We start from the raw sequence: 20037 nt of genomic DNA on the forward strand, positions 1-20037 counted from the left end.
TGGCCATCTCACAAACCCGATCAATCGTATTTCTGCTCAGGCTCACATTTGCCAAAATCTGCGTTTTGTCTGGACACAAGACGTTGCACAGCTTCATCATGCAGCTCTTCAGAGTGGTACCAGGCTGATTTTGCTCCTCTGCTACAATAAAACTTGTTTTCACAACAGCTTCACTTTGGGATTTTGCTGTGGTGAAAAAAGTCTGCTGAAATGTCAGATTCTTCTTTAGCTCTTCTACTTTCTGTAGTTTCTGCTCTGCATATAGGTTTTCAGCTTATCCTGACGTTTTGTCTCGTAGTGCCGTCTTAAATTAAATTCCTTAATTACAGCCACATTAGCTCCACTACTAAGACACACGGGTTTACCAGCAATGTCTGTAAACATATATTCAGTCACCCACTGGCGCTGAAAGGCTCTGCTTTCAGAATCAACTTTTCTCTCCACCATTGAGAGCGGCTAGCTGCGCAATAACAGAAGTTTGACTTGATTGACGCGGAAATGTTCTCAGTTAGCCTGGACACATGTGCAGTGTTTATACCGTTATGGAAAAAAACAACAACAAAAAAAAAAACATCAGCCCATAAAAACGAAAAATCACCATCTGTATGCCCGGTATGCCCGATGGCCATGCAGTTTGGTCCAAAAGTAAACTTGTCAAAAAGCCCGTGACATGCAGCTGCTGCCAGGACCTGATGATTTAAGAAGCATGTTGTATCCTTTCATGTAAACGCCTGCTATTTTTGGACTGAGACAAATACTAGCGTAATGTTAGCTACAACTAAGCAGTAGTTTCGCGTTCTATTGAGTTCATGTCCAGAGAAAGAGTGTAGCCACATTTACCCATAATGAAATTCTTTGGCTCGTGCTCCTCACCTTTACATGAACATGTAGAGAGTGTGCTGTTATATTAAGAAGGGAATAGCAGAAAATAGCAGTAATAATAATAATGATAAAAGAGAAAAAGAAAGAAAAAATTCTCTAAATATTTAAAAGTTAGGGCAAGTTGGTATTTACATGTTGTGCAAAACTTGTGCAATAAGCATTTAAGTGACAGTGTCTAGAGTCCTGTAGTTGTAGTGAGTGTGTAATGGTGCGTGCAGAACGTCAGCAGCTCAAAAGCCTGGTGGCTTGTGGGTAGAAACTGTCTCTGTGTCTGCTAGCGCTGGTCTGAATGCTCCTGAACCGCCTGCCGGACGGCAGGAGTGAGAAAAGTCTGTGGCTGGGATCGGAGAGGATGCGCATAGTCTTCCTCATGCAGCGCTGTCTGTAGAGATCCTGCATGGCTGTGCTGTCCTCACCACCCTCTGCAGAGCTTTGTGGTCCAGAGCATTACAGCTGCCGTACCAGGTGGTGATGCAGCCAGTCAGAATAGTATGAAGCATGAACTATGAAGAAAAGTTACAAACAATTTTTAGGAAAATGTGTCTTCTTTCTTAAACAAAAGTTTAATAAGACAGGGAAGGACTTGGAGATTTAGCCACTGAGATTAATACGTTATTGAGCAAAATTGTGATGGAGTAAATCATTTGTTACACTACTCGGTACATTACTTTTGCTCCATAAATTGACCTGAAACACATTCACATAATTACCAGTTCTGCTGTTCTACACACCAACATATATCCCTATCAAAGTCAGAACACACATGTGATCTTTCATATGTATGAACACAAATCCAACAACACAAAGCAAAGATGCTTTGGAGTGCATTACACACAACATTGAATATGATAGAGTTTAATTTGGGGCTTCATACTAAGTGATGCTGTTGAGCTGACCTCCTCTCCTTCTCTGCTGCTGCAGTGGGTATGTGGACATGTCCCACATGCGATAAGAAATATCTGACAGAGTACATGCTGCAGAAGCACGTCCACCTGACCCACGAAAAGGTAGAGGCCCAGTCGTGTCACCTCTGCGGGACAAAGGTGTCCACTCGCGCTTCTATGAACCGACACCTGCGACGCAAACATCCCGAGGTGAGTGGGGTCAGACCTGAGAGGAAACAACCCATATTACAGCACCCTAAAGGCAGACTCGACCTGAAATGCTGTCCTTCTCTTATATGCCTACAGGTGGTGTCTGTGAGAATCGACGAGTTTGATGATCTTCAGGAAAATTTGTCAATGAATGATTCATCTATCAGCATTGTGCAGGTTAGAATAAAATTCTGGATTTCTGACACCACAGACCAAAAACGATTCATTGTATTTGGTCTAGACCAGGCCTCCATCCATTGTCTTCAGATGGTCCAAAATGCAGCTGCTCGCCTGCTAACTGGTATCAAACGGAGAGCGTATAACCCTAGTTTTAGCTTCTTTACACTGGCTTCCTGTCTCCTACAGGATCCAATTTAAACTTTTACTTTTTGTTTTTAAGTCGCTTAATGCCCGAGCGCCTTCTTACCTGCCTGAGCTCCTCTCTGTTTATGCTCCAGGAAAAACCATGAGGACTAGCTCAAAATGAATGCTGTCCATCCCACGGACTTGTCTCCAATCTCGTGGTGATAGATCCTTCTCTGTGACAGGTCCCAGACTCTGGAATAGTCTCCCCCTAAATATTAGATCTGCACAAACACTTGAGCAATTTAAATCACTACTTTTATGCCCTGGCTTTTAACACATATGACCCAAGCATTCTGGTCTTATTTTAAATAGTTTTAGTTATTGTCCTATTATTGTTTTATATTGTTATTATTGTATTACATTCATGCTTTTTAATGCCATTTTTATATTGTTAAGCACTTTGTGCAGCATCGGCTGTTTGAAATGTGCTGTATAAATAGATTTGACCTTGACCTTTGACCTTATTGACAAGCAAGGTGGTTTTAGGGAGGTGTAGCTATGGAAACACTGACAAACAACAAGAAACCATATTGGATTAAGTATGTCTGTGGTGTCAGCTGCCTTAAAATCTGCATTTTTCTGTACACTAAAGATGTTTCACTTCCTTCTGCAGCCCTCTCTGACCATGGAAAAAGACGGGATGTGTCAGGAGCAGCCCAGTCGACCTTCCCGACACCCCAAGAAGAAGCAGAGAAGCTCAGCTGAGCCGGAGGATGGGGACCGCTGCTGTACAGTACAGAATGCGTTTAGCTTGTCGAATTTACACACATCTTCAATCGCTAGCAGTGTGACTCTGTGCTGTACTGTATGTTGTAAGTTTTCTCCCCATCAAACACAACAATGCCGACGAAACGTTTTGCACCGTCAGAGGCTCCTGCGGCTGCCTTTGGTTTCATTCTATAATAGGGGAGACCGGGGATAGTTGTAACATTTTTCACATTTCTGTCTGTAAATTGGAGCTCTTTTAAGGTAGTGGATTCAAAATGTAATGCAAAGTATTTACATGTCTCGGCTATTAAATAGTGCAGCTATTTTCTCTGCAGCACAATTACCCATTGCATGGTATGGTCTCAAACACAAAGAGTGAAATGTTACAATTAACCCCATAGTCTGGGTTAGTTGTAACATATCCCGGGGTGAAATGTAACACAATGAAATAAGGGTACTAACAAAACATTAACATGTAATCTCTGTTTATTCAACACATGAATGCACTTAGAGCCGTGTGTGTGTGTGTGTGTGTGTGTGTGTGTGTGTGTGTGTGTGTGAGTGAGAGACAGAATGCAGAAATCTAGCTTTTGAACATATTCCAACCCCCCAAAAAAGACAAATTATAGAATTTTCTGCAACTGAATATTTCATTAATTTTGGTTGGTCTTCCTTGAGTTTGGCCTCATTGGCTCAGTGGGCATTATAACCTACAACTCTTGCACCAATTTTGAACATAACAATGAAGCTGAAAAAATGTAGTTGTTCACCAGCATCGAAATTCCATTACTTTTTTTCATGGCTTACCTTGGTGTGGTTTGCAAAGTGCTTCAGAAAGATGAGGAAATCTGTTTCTTGCACCCATCCTGATTTATTTCCACTACCAGTACTTCCTACTGGTCCATCTCTGACACAGTGGTCTGCATAATGTGTGTGTGGGAACACAAACAGTGGAGGAATTGTGTTGCCAATGGCATTAACCGCATATACAAATGTGACCAGTGAACCTCTCTCTGCTGATGTCGTTGCCCCAACTTGTTTAATATAAGTTAAAGTAATAGTGTGGTAAGTTGTAACATCTGCATTATTGTTACAAATAACCCAGACTCCTATAGCCATGAACTAGCTAACATTACAGCCAACGGCTAAAACATTAGCACTAAAGACCTACACCGAATATATCCCCATAGACATACAAATAACACAATTTAAGTTTGATGAGTTTAACTGCAAAGCAGATAATGCTATTAGAAATTGAAATAAAGTAGAAAAACTTACTTTTTGGCATACAAATTACTTTTTTTTGTGTTAAATTGTCTGTGTTTGACAAAATGTGCTGATTTTTCACATGTGATAGCAGAACTGAATTGGGCATGCACAGGATGAATCACATCATTTGAAACTTAGCCCTGATTGGAGAAATTGGAAGTGTTACAACTGACCCACGTTACAACTATCCCCGGTCTCCCCTACTGGACTTATGTTTCTACAAAGGTTTGAAAATGTTCGTGCCTGTCTGAGAAAAGTGTATAAAGTGTGTAGTGAGAGGTTTTCCAGCCTTAAAACATCTATAATAATTGTAAAAAATAAAGCTGGCTACTTCTGATTTCACCTGTCGCGGGTTATTTTTAGAACATAACTCCCGCGATAAACGAGGGACCGCTGTAAACTACTGCATGAGAGACAACGAAATATCACTTTCGTGATTCTTTCCCCTGTGTTTTCAGGGGTGTGACAAGAGTGTGGTCTCTCTTTGCAGTTTTTCTCGTGGATTATCTGACAGTTTGTTACTACACATGAAAGTTTCTGAAGTTTTAAGGCCTCAGTCACACAAAGCCCAGAGGCTGCTCTGAGCCCTGAAAACATCTGTGTGGTACTGTGTATTTCCTGGTGCACTGGGAATACACATGTCTCTTTATAAAAATGATTTAGACTTTGCACTTAATTATAACAAAATCCTAATTGAATTTAATAGTGCATTACAACTGTGAGTGAGGGCTGAGGAAAACTGACATGAGGACATTTACACGTTGCTGCTCATCGACTGAAGCCTTTTTTACTTGAAGGAACAATCACACTGTAATAAGTTTAGTGGGCGTATATTTGTATGTTCCCTAAGTAGTTATTTTGCATAAATTGGAATTTGTGGACAGTTTTCTCATCATATGAATGATAACAATAATATATTTCCCTGTTTGTTGTTGTAGGGGTACCCGTCGATGAACTGATTTTGGAACTGCAACAGCGTCCGGATTTTGAAGCGATTCGGCCGATGGTCCGCTGGCTTGAGTACGGTGTGTTGAGCGGCCTCTTAACTGAGCAAAACCTCCGTGTTCTGGGCCAAGTTATTCATCAAGTGCAACGAAATGATGAGGAGGAGGACAGAGTTCAGGACAATGATCAAGAGGCTGATAACGAAGAGGAGGAACAGGCTGATGTTCCAGTAGCGGGGATAGAAATAAATCCACCTCAAGTAGAAGGACCCTGGGTCCATAACAGAGAAGAAATCCCAGCAGGAGAAATTGAAATACACCCGGCCCAGCAAGCAGAAGATCCCATTGCTGAAGAAATGGAGAACTGGTTCTGGGATGATGAGGAGGATGAGAGCGACAAAGAAAGTGACCCTGAGAGTGGTCCTGACAGTGACAGCGACCACAGTGACACTGATAGCAACAACAATGATGGGAATGACGATGATGATGGCGGAGACAATGTTCAGGATGCCCCTGTGCCACTGCCCCCCAGCCCAGTACCGGGAGGTTCAAGGAGGAGACCAAGGGAGGAGGATGATGATGAAGAAGAAGATGGGGCACCTAGAAAACAACTAAAACTCTGAATTTTGCTCCTGGACATCTAGCAAACCCTTCAGAGGATTCAAAGATGTACATTTCAGTGGCAGCTAAATCTGTGAGTCGTCTGCATAACAATGAAATGAGATGCCATATTTTTTTTTTAAAAAAACTGAACCCATAGGGAGCATATAAATTGAAAAGAGAACTGGGCCAAGAATGGACCCCTAGGGGACCCCACAAGCGAGTGAGGTTTTTGAGGATTATACAGGGAGTGCAGAATTATTAGGCAAGTTGTATTTTTGAGGAATAATGTTATTATTGAACAACAACCATGTTCTCAATGAACCCAAAAAACTCATTAATATCAAAGCTGAATGTTTTTGGAAGTAGTTTTTAGTTTTAGCTATTTTAGGGGGATATCTGTGTGTGCAGGTGACTATTACTGTGCATAATTATTAGGCAACTTAACAAAAAACAAATATATACCCATTTCAATTATTTATTTTTACCAGTGAAACCAATATAACATCTCCACATTCACAAATATACATTTCTGACATTCAAAAACAAAAGAAAAACAAATCAGCGACCAATATAGCCACCTTTCTTTGCAAGGACACTCAAAAGCCTGCCATCCATGGATTCTGTCAGTGTTTTGATCTGTTCACCATCAACATTGCGTGCAGCAGCAACCACAGCCTCCCAGACACTGTTCAGAGAGGTGTACTGTTGTCCCTCCTTGTAAATCTCACATTTGATGATGGACCACAGGTTCTCAATGGGGTTCAGATCAGGTGAACAAGGTGGCCATGTCATTAGTTTTTCTTCTTTTATACCCTTTCTTGCCAGCCACGCTGTGGAGTACTTGGACGCGTGTGATGGAGCATTGTCCTGCATGGAAATCATGTTTTTCTTGAAGGATGCAGACTTCTTCCTGTACCACTGCTTGAAGAAGGTGTCTTCCAGAAACTGGCAGTAGGACTGGGAGTTGAGCTTGACTCCATCCTCAACCCGAAAAGGCCCCACAAGCTCATCTTTGATGATACCAGCCCAAACCAGTACTCCACCTCCACCTTGCTGGCGTCTGAGTCGGACTGGAGCTCTCTGCCCTTTACCAATCCAGCCACGGGCCCATCCATCTGGCCCATCAAGACTCACTCTCATTTCATCAGTCCATAAAACCTTAGAAAAATCAGTCTTGAGATATTTCTTGGCCCAGTCTTGACGTTTCAGCTTGTGTGTCTTGTTCAGTGGTGGTCGTCTTTCAGCCTTTCTTACCTTGGCCATGTCTCTGAGTATTGCACACCTTGTGCTTTTGGGCACTCCAGTGATGTTGCAGCTCTGAAATATGGCCAAACTGGTGGCAAGTGGCATCTTGGCAGCTGCACGCTTGACTTTTCTCAGTTCACGGGCAGTTATTTTGCGCCTTGGTTTTTCCACACGCTTCTTGCGACCCTGTTGACTATTTTGAATGAAACGCTTGATTGTTCGATGATCACGTTTCAGAAGCTTTGCAGTTTTGAGACTGCTGCATCCCTCTGCAAGATATCTCACTATTTTTGACTTTTCTGAGCCTGTCAAGTCCTTCTTTTGACCCATTTTGCCAAAGGAAAGGACGTTGCCTAATAATTATGCACACCTGATATAGGGTGTTGATGTCATTAGACCACACCCCTTCTCATTACAGAGATGCACATCACCTAAAATGCTAAATTGGTAGTAGGCTTTCGAGCCTAATAATTCTGCACTCCCTGTATATCGCCCAGTCTAACAGAAAAGCTTTGGTTGGACAGATAAGATTTAAACCACTCCAATGCAGTCGCTTTGACTCCGACAGTGTTCAAGCCGAGAGATAAGAATCCTATGATCTACGGTATCAAAGGCAGCACTGAGGTCTAATAGTATTAAAATGGCAGAATCTCCCAAGTCAGCAAAAGTGAAAAGGTCATTAAAACCTTTTAAAAAAGCAGTTTCAGTGCTGTGGTGGGCTTTAAAACATGACTGAAATACTTGTCCTGCCCAGTTTTTCTATCTCACATCTAACTTATTGGGTAAAAAATCAAGATCATAAGCGCATCATCTTAAGATCCTGGCCTCTTCATTCCAATCATTCTTGTTAAGAAACTGTAACCAGAGTTTTAAAACCAGCTTAATCCATTGGTTTCCTTGCAGAAGTCCACTCTGCAGGTGGGGGAGAGACATATGAGAGGTGGAGAATAAAATCAACCTGGGTGTCTATAGTCTTGTGTAGTCTGGGAGATGATTGAATGTTGGAGTGGGTACAGTTTCCTCTGCGGTGGGGTCAGGTGGGCTGCCATGGGTCCTGTGGGGCTTGGCGGTGCTGCTGCCGTAGGCCCCAGTCTGGATGGGCCTGGGCCCCGTTGCCTTGGTGGGTGTTGGGGATGCCTACTAAGGTCAGTGGTCTATTCCCCCCCCATCCCCCAGCCCACACAAGTAGGGCCTTGGGGTGCAGGGGTGTCACCAGTGTGCAGGAGAGGCTTATCTCCCCTCACCATACTCCCTGCCAGTGGCTGATGCCCTCAGGGGTCGGTGCGTTGGTTCTTGGTGTCCGGGGCCTTTAAGGCTGCAGATCCTGAATTGGGATACAGCCTGTATGTCTTTGGACTGTGGGTGAGAACCCATGCAAACTCCACACAGAAAGACCCTGGTGGTGGTATTGAACTCAGGACCTTCTTGCTGTGAGGCAACAGTGCTAACCACCATTTATTACTGCCAGTAATGTACAAATACTTATTTATACTTTATTTTGTATTTTCTAATGTAATTTTATTTTGACAAATTTATCAAAAGATTTCCATTATGCTCAGTTTTCTACACTGAAGTATTAAATTGGTGAATTTAATTTAATTTAATTTAATTTAATAGATTCAGAGTTTGCTGACATTCCTCATCATACAGAGGTCCATTGGCTGAGTTGGGGAAAAGTTCTCAATAGAGTTTTTGAGCTCATCGAGGAAATCTGTCAGTTCATGGACATGTATGATGCGGTGAAGGCATTTCAAGTGAAGCTGTCACAAATGTACCAGTGCAACCTGCCTTACCTTCCCTGTTGCCAAGTAATGTTGAACCAAGTCAGCGGACTTTGCTGAACTGCACCTGTGCAGATTCAGATGGAGCTGCAGTGTAATGATACACTCAAGGCAAAGTACGACACTGAATGGCCCGCACAGTTTATTAGTTCCTGAAGCAATGCCTCAGCTCCATCTACATGCGGCTCCAACCTTGTATATGCTTTCATTTATTTTTTCTGGGGGGTTTTGGCAGCATGTTCATATTTCTAACTTGCATAATTTTGACAGGATATATTTTTATGAAGAGCAAAATATTTAAAGTTAAAGTTTTTTTTTTTTTTAAAGTTTATTTAATCTGGAATAATATTCCTGTCTGTTTTTATTCATATTTTGTGGAGTTTATATACTGCTGGGCGGGTGCTCTGATGTTATTGATGTTGAACTTGTTTTATCTTATTTTATTTATAAGGTTAGTTATTAGAGTTTCCAACCGTCCCGTAAAAAACGGAATGGTCTCGTATTCAGAGAAAATATTGCGCGTTTCTCGTATTAAGGTGAAAAGGAACACAGTTTGTCCCGGACTTCAGCTACAATGAAAAAGACACAAAGCTGGAGTTATTCTGTCTTTGCTGCACAACTGCCTCTTCTTCTCTCATTCTCTCCCCTCCCTCTCCTGTTTCTACTTCAATCATGAAACTGATCAGTGATCAGCTGATTTTGCCAGTATTTTCCCACATTTTCTAGATTCTGTACCAGTACTGTGTGTAAAATGCCAACAAAAAGTCAATTAAGTTTTATTCTTTCTCACCTGTCTTTCTGTCTCCTTTCACTTTTTAAAGGTTGCCATCTTAGAAAAAATATTTTGCCCTGCCATGCTGTTTATTGATGTGGCAAATGAATGGTTTATGAAAATATATCTAAATCTGTCATCAGTAATCAGTAATGATCATGTCTCTCCTCTAGTCTTCTCTGTCTTAATTTCAGGTTTTCACCATGTGTTCTAGATAGTTTAGGAGGTTAACTCGACCAAGCAGTCTACTTTCGGGTACTGTTTAGAATACCAGAATAGTTTAGTTTATTAGACTGATACATATATACCAACAAGACAGTGTACATCACTGTGACAACAGCGTTTGTTTTCATTCAAAGGATTTATGGTTTTTCCTATAATACCATGGTGGGCCATTCATTTGGACATTTCAGGCTATTGTTGCTTTCATGATATGACTTGACTAAAAGAAATGTTATTAAGGAACCGGACCACGGCAGGTTTTAGAAAACCCATCCAGAATAATTTTGTAGGCCCATACAGGGACCCCAAAGGTCAAAGCTTCTGTTGCCCTGCTCACGCAGTCCTACCAACAACTACCCACTGTGAAAACAGGCAGGTAATAACGTTTTGGCACATTATTTATGATAAGAACCCACCGTGAGGGGAAATGCAGTTGTGGAGAAGATGAAACCACAGAACATGTTTGATGACGCTGTCAGAAATATGAAGTTGGGAAAAAGTGACTGATGCAAAGCCCCAGTAAAGTGAAAGTTAAAGTGGATCTTATTGATATACTGTAAAAGAACTGAAGAAATGAACGATATCAGGCTATATTGCATTTTCTCAGACAGACTAATTTATCTGATAGCCTTTGATTTTTGTTTTCTTTCTCCGAGGGCAGCTGGATTAACAGCGTATTGATTTATAGGATAAAATATCAAAGAAAAGATGTCTAGTTTGACTTTGGTAAGAGACATAAATCCCTTGAGGACTGTCAGGAACAGCACCCCGTGTAAACATCAGCCGACATTCCTGAGTGGCTTTCCTCTGGTCCTCACGTCACGCCGAAGGATGGCGGTAATGCACACGGTCGCTGTTTGACAACCGCCAATAAAACCCACGAAGAAGAACCCGAGGTCGGTTTGGATAATGGCGGGTGTTCTGATAGAGAAACAACTTGCTCGTCATGTATATTCTTCATTGGAGGTAAACATTAAATACAATATTAACTAAATAAAGTCATAGTTGTGCTCACATAGCATTAAACGCTGCTCTGTGATTTGTTTGAACGTGAGCGGCTCATTAATGCACTGAAATGATTAGTGATGTTTTCTAAGGCGGCGGTCCCCAACCCCCGGGTCTCGGACCGGTATCGGTCCGTGAGTCGTTTGGTACCGGGCCGCGAGAGTTGAGGCTCAGGTGTGAAATGTATAGTTTTTATCGGTTTTCAGCATTATTTTGTCATCGTTTACTCGGTTTTCCTTGGTCTTTTCATGTGTGTTATGAATACATTTTCATTTTTTCGGTACCGGTACTAGTTTTATTTTGTTGTATTTATCCGCGACACTTTAAAGGCCGGTCCATGAAAATATTGTCGGGCATAAATAACCCGGTCTGTGGCGCGAAAAAGGTTGGGAACCGCTGTTCTAAGGGACTGTGTAGCTGATTTGGCTTCGGTACAATGTTGGACTTGTTCTACATGAATATTTTTACAGTGGTTTTCCTGCTGCGTCCTTTCTTCTTGGTCTTTTGACTGCTGCCTCATGCGGTCGAATAGAAACAGTACTGCTGGAGCCACAGATCCGCTGTGCCTTTGGTCATGACTCTTTTCCTTTGCCTTGATGTGACTCTGTTGTCGTGTGTGTGCGTGTGTGTGCGTGTTGAGGCTGCGTCCTGCCCCTTGGTTGAAGGTCTGTACCTGCAGGAAGCAGACAGTATGCTGCAGCTGCTGTGCGACCCCTCACAGCACCGCACGGACATACTAGCGTGGATCTGCAGCAGGTAGGAGAAGCTCTGCTCCTGTACCACAAATAATCTGTTCATCATTATGAACTCGGCCGTGTGTTCACTTCACAGTATCAGCCCAAGCTTCACCAGTTCAAAGCCGATGTCAGTGAGATCCAAGGAGCCTGATGTTCTGACTAAAGGTAACGTAGCTGTGCACAGAGTCCACCAGATGTTTTTGCTGCTTGACACTAACTGTGGTGGTTTATGTCCAAGCAGATATGGCTGTTCTTGGGCAGGAACTTTTGCTATGCCGAGCATCTGATGTGGACCTGATTAGGGTGAGAGTTTGTATTCAATTAGTGATGTTATTGATTCACACATACAGACATGCAGTATCACAATAAACACAAACAGTAATCACACATCCATGGTTCTGTGTTTAATCTCTGAAGGGTGATGCAAGTCCGCGGCGGCAACTTCAGTTTCTGGAGCAGCTTTTAGCTTTCGTCCCAGGCTGCGTGAAGTCTGCTGGGCACACAGCTGATGGAGAGCTGCTGCTGAAGGAGTTCTTTGGTGCTGAGAATCTGCCGCACCTCACACAGACGCTAAGTCCTGCATTTGACCCTTGGCCTACACACATCAAGTATGTTTGCTGTCTGATGATCTCTTCTTACACACATTGCTGAAAAACTCGTTCATGGATGCTTGGTGAATCCTAATCGAATTCATTGTGTGCTGTTGTACAACCACAAATCAGAAGAAGTTGGGATGTGTGTTAAAGTAAAATCAAACTGAAACAGTGCTTCGTTAAATGATCTTTGACCTGTATTATATTGAAAACAGTACAACAGCACATTATTTAATGTGTTCTTCATGAATTTTATTGTTGTTTTCAAAATAAACACATATTCCAGTTTTGGTTCTTCCGACACATTTTAAAAGCAGTTGGAACAGTAAAGCATGTACTGCTTTGTAATGTTGTCACTTAAAAGACGTTTAGAGACTGAGGACACCGAGCGATGAAGTGATTCAGGTGTCATTTTGTCCCATTTCTTCCTGCAAACAAGTCTTAAGCTGGGCAACAGTACGGGGTCTTTGTTGTCACCACACATTCTGGACTGGAGACCTGTCAGCACTTTGTAACTTTGTTCTTTGGTCCGGAGCACACAGCATCCATTTCTCCCAAAAAACAGTGATTGATGGTGAACGGACTGGTTCTTTTCTACTCTTCTGAGCAATCAAAGTGCTGCAAACAACTTGTGTATTCACACAAGCACATTTTCTGAGTGCTTTCTAACTAACATTCACACGCTGATGGATGCATCGGAGAGCAATTTGGGGTTAGTATCTTGCCCAAGGATATTTGGCACGCAGACTAGGGGAAGCCAGGAATTGAACCATCAACCTTCCGATCAGTAGATGACCTGCTCTACCGCCTGAGCTACTGCCACCCAATTGATATGAAATTATTGATGTGATCACAGTGTACGTTTCCACTGTGACGTGGTTCATCCCAGATGCCTGTGAGCCCAGAGAAGTCCACGGCACTTCTGTTAACACACGGCTTCCCTTTGGCTCAGTACAGTTTTAACTGCCATTTGTGGATGTAACTACCGTAATTGTCGGACTATAAGCCGCTACTTTTTGCACAAGCTTTGAACCCTGCGGCTTTTAGTCAGGTGCGGCTTTTCTATGGATTTTCCATGATTTTTGTGATATCGTAAGACGATTTGTTTTGTTTGTTCCGCTGTTGTACGGCACTACGTTGCCTGGCGGAAGGATCGGGGTTCAAGAGTGGTATGTTAGTCACATGTCCGTCCGCCAGGCAACGTAGTGCCGTACGAAGTAGCGCGAAAAACAAACTTCAAAGTAGCGCTACGCATTCAGCGGGAGGCGTGGATGACGAGCGGCGATAAACTTGCGAAAAGCAAGTTATGCTCAACTCCACCGGTGGATTCTGACAGCGTGGAAAAGTGCGAAAACATCCACGATCACCAACGGATTTTGAAGGGCTGGACTGCTGCATGATGGAGAGGAGGACACCGCCACGGCCCTTCTGAGGGTGTTCGACTCTGACACTGACAACGAGGATTTCTTTGGTTTTGAAAGTGACAACGAAGGAGAGAAGCGGAGAGTGGATGACGAAGCCATCCTGAGCCTGTTTGTATCCGACACTGGAGAAGAGGACTTTGGTGGTTTTAGAGCGCAGGAAGAAGAGAAAGATGGTGAATGACTGACTTTTCTTCTTGTTAAAACCGTGTCACTGCACCTGAGCCTAAAAGGTAGTCCGAATCTATTTTTCTGGTGTGCTGTAGGTTACTGTTATGTACTACATGTGCAAATATGTACCCATAACTTGTTTTTCAAAATATTAATAAAAGGGGTGTGTCTCCAAACAGCCATCTCTTTCCTGACAATTCCCTTTGTGCATATTCTCTTACATATGATAAGTCAACATTGAAACACCTGCGGCTTTTAGTCAGGTGCGGCTAATGTATGTACAAAACAGGATTTCCCCCTGATTTTAGCTTGTGCGGCTAATATTCAGGTGCGCTTTGTAGTCCGGGAAATACGGTACATACTGTGGTACTTGACAAAGGTTTTCCAAAGCGGTCCTGAGCCCATGCGGTGATATCGCTTATGGATGAATGACGGTTCTTGATGCAGTGAGGGATCGGATCGGAGCGGTTGTTCAGCTTGCGCTTGCGCCCTTGTCCTTTATGCACTGAAATTCCTCCAGATTCCTTGAATCCTTTAATTCTATTATGCACTGTTGAAGGTGAAATATCCAAATCTCTTCCTATCTTTCTTTGAGGAACATTGTCTTTAAACATTTTGTCTCGTATTTGTTGCAAACTGCTTCTCCTCGGCCCATCTTTGCCCCTAGAGACTCCAAGAAAGGACTAGACCTTTCTCAGATGCTGCTTAGACGTCACCTGTTTCCAATCAGATCAATATTTAACCAATTTACGTGATTACGAGTCCTAAATTGCTCCTGTCCCAACCTTTTTTGGAATGTGTTGCAGGTCTGAATGACAGAAAAGGACAAAACATGAAATATTTTGTGTTCATATTCTCTGCAATGAAACACGAGTCAAAGGAAATTTAGAAATCACTACTTTCCTTTTTTTTTAAATTTGTTTTCCAAACTGTCCCAACTCTTTCTGATTTGGTTTGTAGGTGAGAAGCCTCTCTGACTTCTTTTCTGTACCTCATAGGGCTCTGTGGAAGAACACAAAGTCATCTTATAAGCCAAACAGAGAAGAAAATGGAGATATTGTTGCCCTTCTACAGGCGACGCAATCAGCACTGGAGCAGCTGCAGTCAAAGGTCTGACAAGGGAAAAAAAGGGAAACTGTTTTATTAAAGCACCAACAGAAAGCTCAAACATCTTGTTTGACATGTGCGACTGTCATGGTGGTAAAGCATGCCGTTTGCTTCGTCCCCTCAGTGTGTATTCCTGAACAGCGAGGCCCAGAGTCCTCCCGCCTTCTCTCCAAGCTCACTGCGTGTAGCAGCGTCTGACCTCCAGCAACTGATGGCCACCTTCAGCCATGTTTATGAGACAGACCTGAGAGTTTACTGCAGCAGAGACCCCCCCAGCTTCAGCTCAGAGACAGAAGTCTTCCAGAGGGTCCAACAGCTGCTGCTGGCCTGCAACACGGTACTCACAAATAAGCCCACTCTGTTAAAGTCACACCTGTGTCATTTGGACACCCACAGTTCCAGAGACTTCCACATTAAATCATTCTAGGGCTGCCCTTAAATCATTGACTAAATATTAGCAAATGAGGAAAGTCTCAGTTGACCAAGTTTGGAGTTTGGTGGAGGGAAAGCAAAGCAAATCATTTACCTTCTTATTTACAGACGTGGCCAAATGTTTTGAGAAACCCACAAATATTAGTTTTCACAAAGTTTGCTGCTTCAGTTTTTACGATAGCAATTTGCACACACTCAAACTTCTTTACCATGAACTTGACCGAGCAACCCAACAATCATATGACCCCCTATGACAGGAGTAGGGAACGTTAGTCCTCGAGGGCCGGCGTCCTGCAGGCTTTAGATCTCACCCTGGGTCACCACACCTGAATCACATGATTAGTTCATCAGGCCTCTGGAGGACTTTAGGACATGTTGAGGAGGTCATTTAGCCATTTCAATCAGCTGTGTTGGATCAAGGACACATCTAGAACATGCAGGACACCGGCCCTCGAGGCCTGGAGTTGCCCACCCCGGCCCTATGAGCAAGGACTTTGGCAACAGTGGGAAGGGAAATGGAGTTGTGTCTTAATTCTGGGAGTGTGACTGCACCTCATACACTCCCCTTTTAGTTTTGTTACTGTTTGAATTCCTGCATTTCACAGCGTCTGTTCTCGTTTTTCATGCCCACACTCTGCTCTTTTGTTTCGTCTCAGTAGTACCTGGGATCTACCTGCTGTCAGTCAGAGGGCTGCCGTGAAGCTTTTCCCAAACTCCGGTCACAGACTCAGATATTAGCTTCCAGCTGTTCTCTTTCTATAGACACTGATGATCTAAGTGAAGACACGGTTAAAAATAATACATTTACAGCCAGAAACAAAAACCTGTTTCTGTAGCTAAATTATTTTCCTCCTCCTTAAACTGAATGGTGTTTTGATCGTTCTGTTTTTATAACCCAGCAGTTGGTGCCACGTTGATGGGAAGGTGTGCAGACACAGGCGGCTGTACAGCCTGGTCTGACCTGAAACCTCTTCAGGTCCTACACAGCAAAATCTCCAGTGTTAAATTAACACTGGAGAGTGTCTATATGGGTCCACACCTCTGAGTGTTAAATACAACACTGTTGAGTGTTAAATTAACACTTTTGACAGTGTTATATGTTTAAAAGTGTAACCGGAAGGTCGCCGGTTCGATCCCTGGGCTCTCTGTCCTGGTCGTTGTGTCCTTGGGCAAGACACTTTACCCTACCGCCTACTGGTGTTGGCCAGAGGGGCGATATGGCAGCCTCGCTTCTGTCAGTCTGCCCCAGGGCAGCTGTGGCTACAACCGTAGCTTGCGTCCACCAGTGTGTGAATGAATAGGGGCATTGTAAAGCGCTTTAGGGGCATTGTAAAGCGCTTTGGGTGCCTTGTAAAGCGCTATATAAATCCAATCCATTATTATTATTAAAAGTAACCTAGTCAGTTTTGAAGATTAACAATGGCTAACACTTTTGACAGTGTTATATGCTGATTTTCTAACACTGGAAAATAACTCGGTGTTAGAAATATTCCAGTGTTAGAAAATCAGCGCTGCTCAGTGTTAGCCATTGTTAATCTTCAAAACTGACTAGGTTACTTTTAAACATATAACACTGTCCATCCATCCATCCATCCGCTTATCCTTTTCAGGGTCGCGGGGGGCGCTGGAGCCTATCCCAGCTGTCATAGGGCGAGAGGCGGGGTACACCCTGGACAGGTCGCCAGTCTGTCGCAGGGCTAACACATAGGGACAGACAACCATTCACACTCACATTCACTCGCACATTCACACCTAGTGGCAATTTGGATTAATCAATTAACCTATCCCCACAAGCTGCATGTCTTTGGACGGTGGGAGGAAGCCGGAGTACCCGGAGAGAACCCACGCAAACACGGGGAGAACATGCAAACTCCACACAGAAAGACCCCGGCCTGATGGTGGAATTGAACTCAGGACCTTCTTGCTGTGCGGCAACAGTGCTAACCACCGTGCCACCGTGCTGCCCTATAACACTGTCAAAAGTGTTAATTTAACACTCAACAGTGTTGTATTTAACACTCAGAGGTGTGGACCCATATAGACACTCTCCAGTGTTAATTTAACACTGGAGATTTTGCTGTGTAGCTTTGCATACTAATGGCTTATTCAGGGTTGTTGTAGTGGCAGCAGATACCTTGGACGTGTTTCACAGAGGTGTTGAATCTATCCCACCAAACGTCTCTGAAACAGTTAGTCTGAACCTTCATTTAGTCCGGACTGTTTGCAGGCCTGATAGCAGGTCAGTGTAACTAATAAACTGACACTGCTCGTAGGACAGGAACATAGTGACGTGTTCTGTCCTCTGGTGTGTGCGTCTGTCAGGAGCTGGAAATGCTGAAGGAAGTGTCAGAAGCTTCTGAGTCGGTGAGCGAGGAGGTGAAGCAGCTTCAAACGCAGCCTCACTACTGGAGCCGAGGAGAGAAGCACACGTTACGTAAGTCAGTTTAACACTCATATTTAGAGTTTCTTACATATTGTTTATTATTTGTTTCCTCTTTTTTTCTCCACTAGCTGATCAACTGGAGAAGGTTATCGGGCGAATTGGAGGCTTTCTGTCTCAGCTTAGTTCATAACGTCATTCAGAGGGATGCACTCATCAGATTCACTGAGGAGGCTCTGGTGGTGTTAAGACGGAGACAACACAGCTTGGACGTGTTTCACAGAGGTGTAAGGGACAGACGTGTAAGGGACAGACGTGTGTGTGGTCACTGCAGTCAGACACCCTGTTTAATCTGAGCATGACTGACATGTTGTTGTGTGAAACAGAAAGTGTCACTGTTGGTGAGTCGAGAGTTTTTACATCGTTTTTTTGGAGAAATCAGTGATGACATTAAACATGTTGCTATGCTTCTTTGTTTCATGATGATTACTGAAACTGACCATTTTACACTCAGTGGTCACATCACATCTCACTGCAGCCGTGCTGGGAAGTACTCCAGACCAGAGTGGGAAGAGAGTATGTTCCCTACAGTTGGCGTGAAGGAAGCGCCATGCGTCGCAAAGACCAAAATCACTCATGTACTGTCTGATTATTAGGATTCAACTTCGTCATTACACATGTATAAATACAGGGTAACAAAGTACAGTATAAATACAGTATAACTTGTGGACAGTCGAGTTCCTGCTGTCTTGAGCTTGTTCACGTCTTCATTAGTCCAAAGCTGAAGTCGCCCCAGAGAACAAGGGCACAGTCTAGGTGCTCAGAGAGTAACAAACATGGAAGAATGAGGGGTCATCAGTATCTGGGTCATATATACTGCTATTCAATTAGAAATCTACTCTCCTAATCTGTAACTGAGTACTGTGAAATTCACATTTATTGTTCTATATTTTGTTAAACACTCGACTACATGTTAAAAAAACAGAAATGAAAACATTGTTTATCACGCCACAATTATTAACAGTAGTTCAAAGTAGAGCTGGGCGATATAAGATTTTTTCATATCACGATATTTTTTTTCATTTCAGGCGATAACGATATCTATCACGATATAAGCCAAATAACTATATTTGTAAGATTTAAATGTGCCGTTGCTCACAAGTAAAATGGGAAATAATCAGCAGCTTGTTTTTATTTAAATGTTTATTTCCCATAATAAGTTCAACAGGGTAGATGTACTTAAGGAACATGAGACTTTTTCAGATAAATAAAGGCAAATATTGCAAACTACACAAAAGGCAGCCGCTAAAGCGTTTAAGTTTCAAAATAGAACAAACGAAACAGACTAAATTGTCAATTCCACTTAGAAACAAAATATTAATTCTAAAAATAAATCTTAGTTTGTTTTACAGAAGAACAGACAAAATTGACTAACTTTTGTCAATATCAAATAAACTGAGAACTAAAAGGAAATTCTCAATCTCTCCTTGTTGTATAGCTTAGCTTTTCAAACAGTTTTAACAGTTACTTTAGTCTGACAAAAGCCGAATGACGAATTAGCGCTTCCAGTCAGAGACTGAAGCTACGTCCACACGTACACGGGTATTTTTGAAAACGGAGATTTTTCGTTTTAAAAAATAATCCCGTCCACACATAAAGGCAGAAATGAAGGAAAACGCTGCTATGAACATGCCAAAGCAGCAGGTGGCGCTAGATTCCTAACCGTGCAGAAATGTTGGCCAATCAGAAGTCTAGAAGCCTCGGTGGGAAAAAGTAAACAAAGCTGGGGCACAGAAGCAGAACCGAGTTGTATGTGTGGACGGACAGTAACTGTGTGTATATGTAAGCATTTAAACACTGCAGAGAGTAGAATTAACAGTAACAGTATTGTAGAAATTCATTTCACCGAAACAATAACGTGGCGCACAGTGTGACGTCAAAAAATGCGCACACCTTTGACGCTGCGTTTTCTCCGTTTTTCTAGTCCACACGTAAATGCAAAAACTGAGTTTTCAAAAATATCCACCCTGGCCGTTTTCAGTGACCAAAAACGCCGTTTACGTGTGGACGAAAGGTGCAAACGCATAGAAAAATCTGCGTTTCCAAAAATACCCGGGTACGTGTGGACGTAGCCTGAGCATGCACCAGTTTATTGCATTTCCAGACTTGCTTTCGGCACAATTTACAGTGCACGCTACTCTGTTTTTTGTCAGACTTGAAATAGCCGAAATACCTTCACACTACGGAACTTCTTTGGCTCTTCCGTTCGACAATCTCTCCGGCATTGGAACTATCATCTGTTTTC

The 20037-nt window shown here is 42.8% G+C and overlaps 1 protein-coding gene and 1 long non-coding RNA gene across 2 annotated transcripts in view; one reads left to right on the plus strand and one right to left on the minus strand.

Annotated features, from left to right (window-relative positions):
• LOC146645559 (uncharacterized) overlaps positions 1–20037 on the minus strand; it is a 162869-nt gene that overhangs the window by 99137 nt on the left and 43695 nt on the right. The gene's annotated exons all lie outside the window — the stretch shown is intronic.
• Positions 10701–18202, plus strand: haus7 (HAUS augmin-like complex, subunit 7). Its single transcript, XM_085394438.1, has 9 exons — positions 10701–10852; positions 11532–11647; positions 11723–11793; positions 11870–11931; positions 12046–12236; positions 14812–14923; positions 15045–15257; positions 17675–17786; positions 17864–18202. The coding sequence occupies exons 1-9, from the start codon at positions 10796–10798 to the stop codon at positions 17923–17925; spliced, it is 996 nt and encodes a 331-aa protein (XP_085250564.1). The 5' UTR covers positions 10701–10795; the 3' UTR covers positions 17926–18202.

This window comes from Rhamphochromis longiceps, linkage group LG20 (assembly GCF_057381845.1).
Source record: "Rhamphochromis longiceps isolate RC_006_pf linkage group LG20, R_longiceps_female_GT1.1, whole genome shotgun sequence".
NCBI lineage: Eukaryota > Metazoa > Chordata > Actinopteri > Cichliformes > Cichlidae > Rhamphochromis > Rhamphochromis longiceps.

Bases quoted from the DNA above. Each gene is read 5' to 3' on its own strand.
- haus7 (XM_085394438.1), top strand. From the start codon at position 10,796: ATGGCGGGTGTTCTGATAGAGAAACAACTTGCTCGTCATGTATATTCT. The intron at 11,932-12,045 runs GTGAGAGTTTGT...TAATCTCTGAAG, and splicing joins CTGATGTGGACCTGATTAGG to GGTGATGCAAGTCCGCGGCG. The intron at 12,237-14,811 runs GTATGTTTGCTG...TGTACCTCATAG, and splicing joins CCTTGGCCTACACACATCAA to GGCTCTGTGGAAGAACACAA.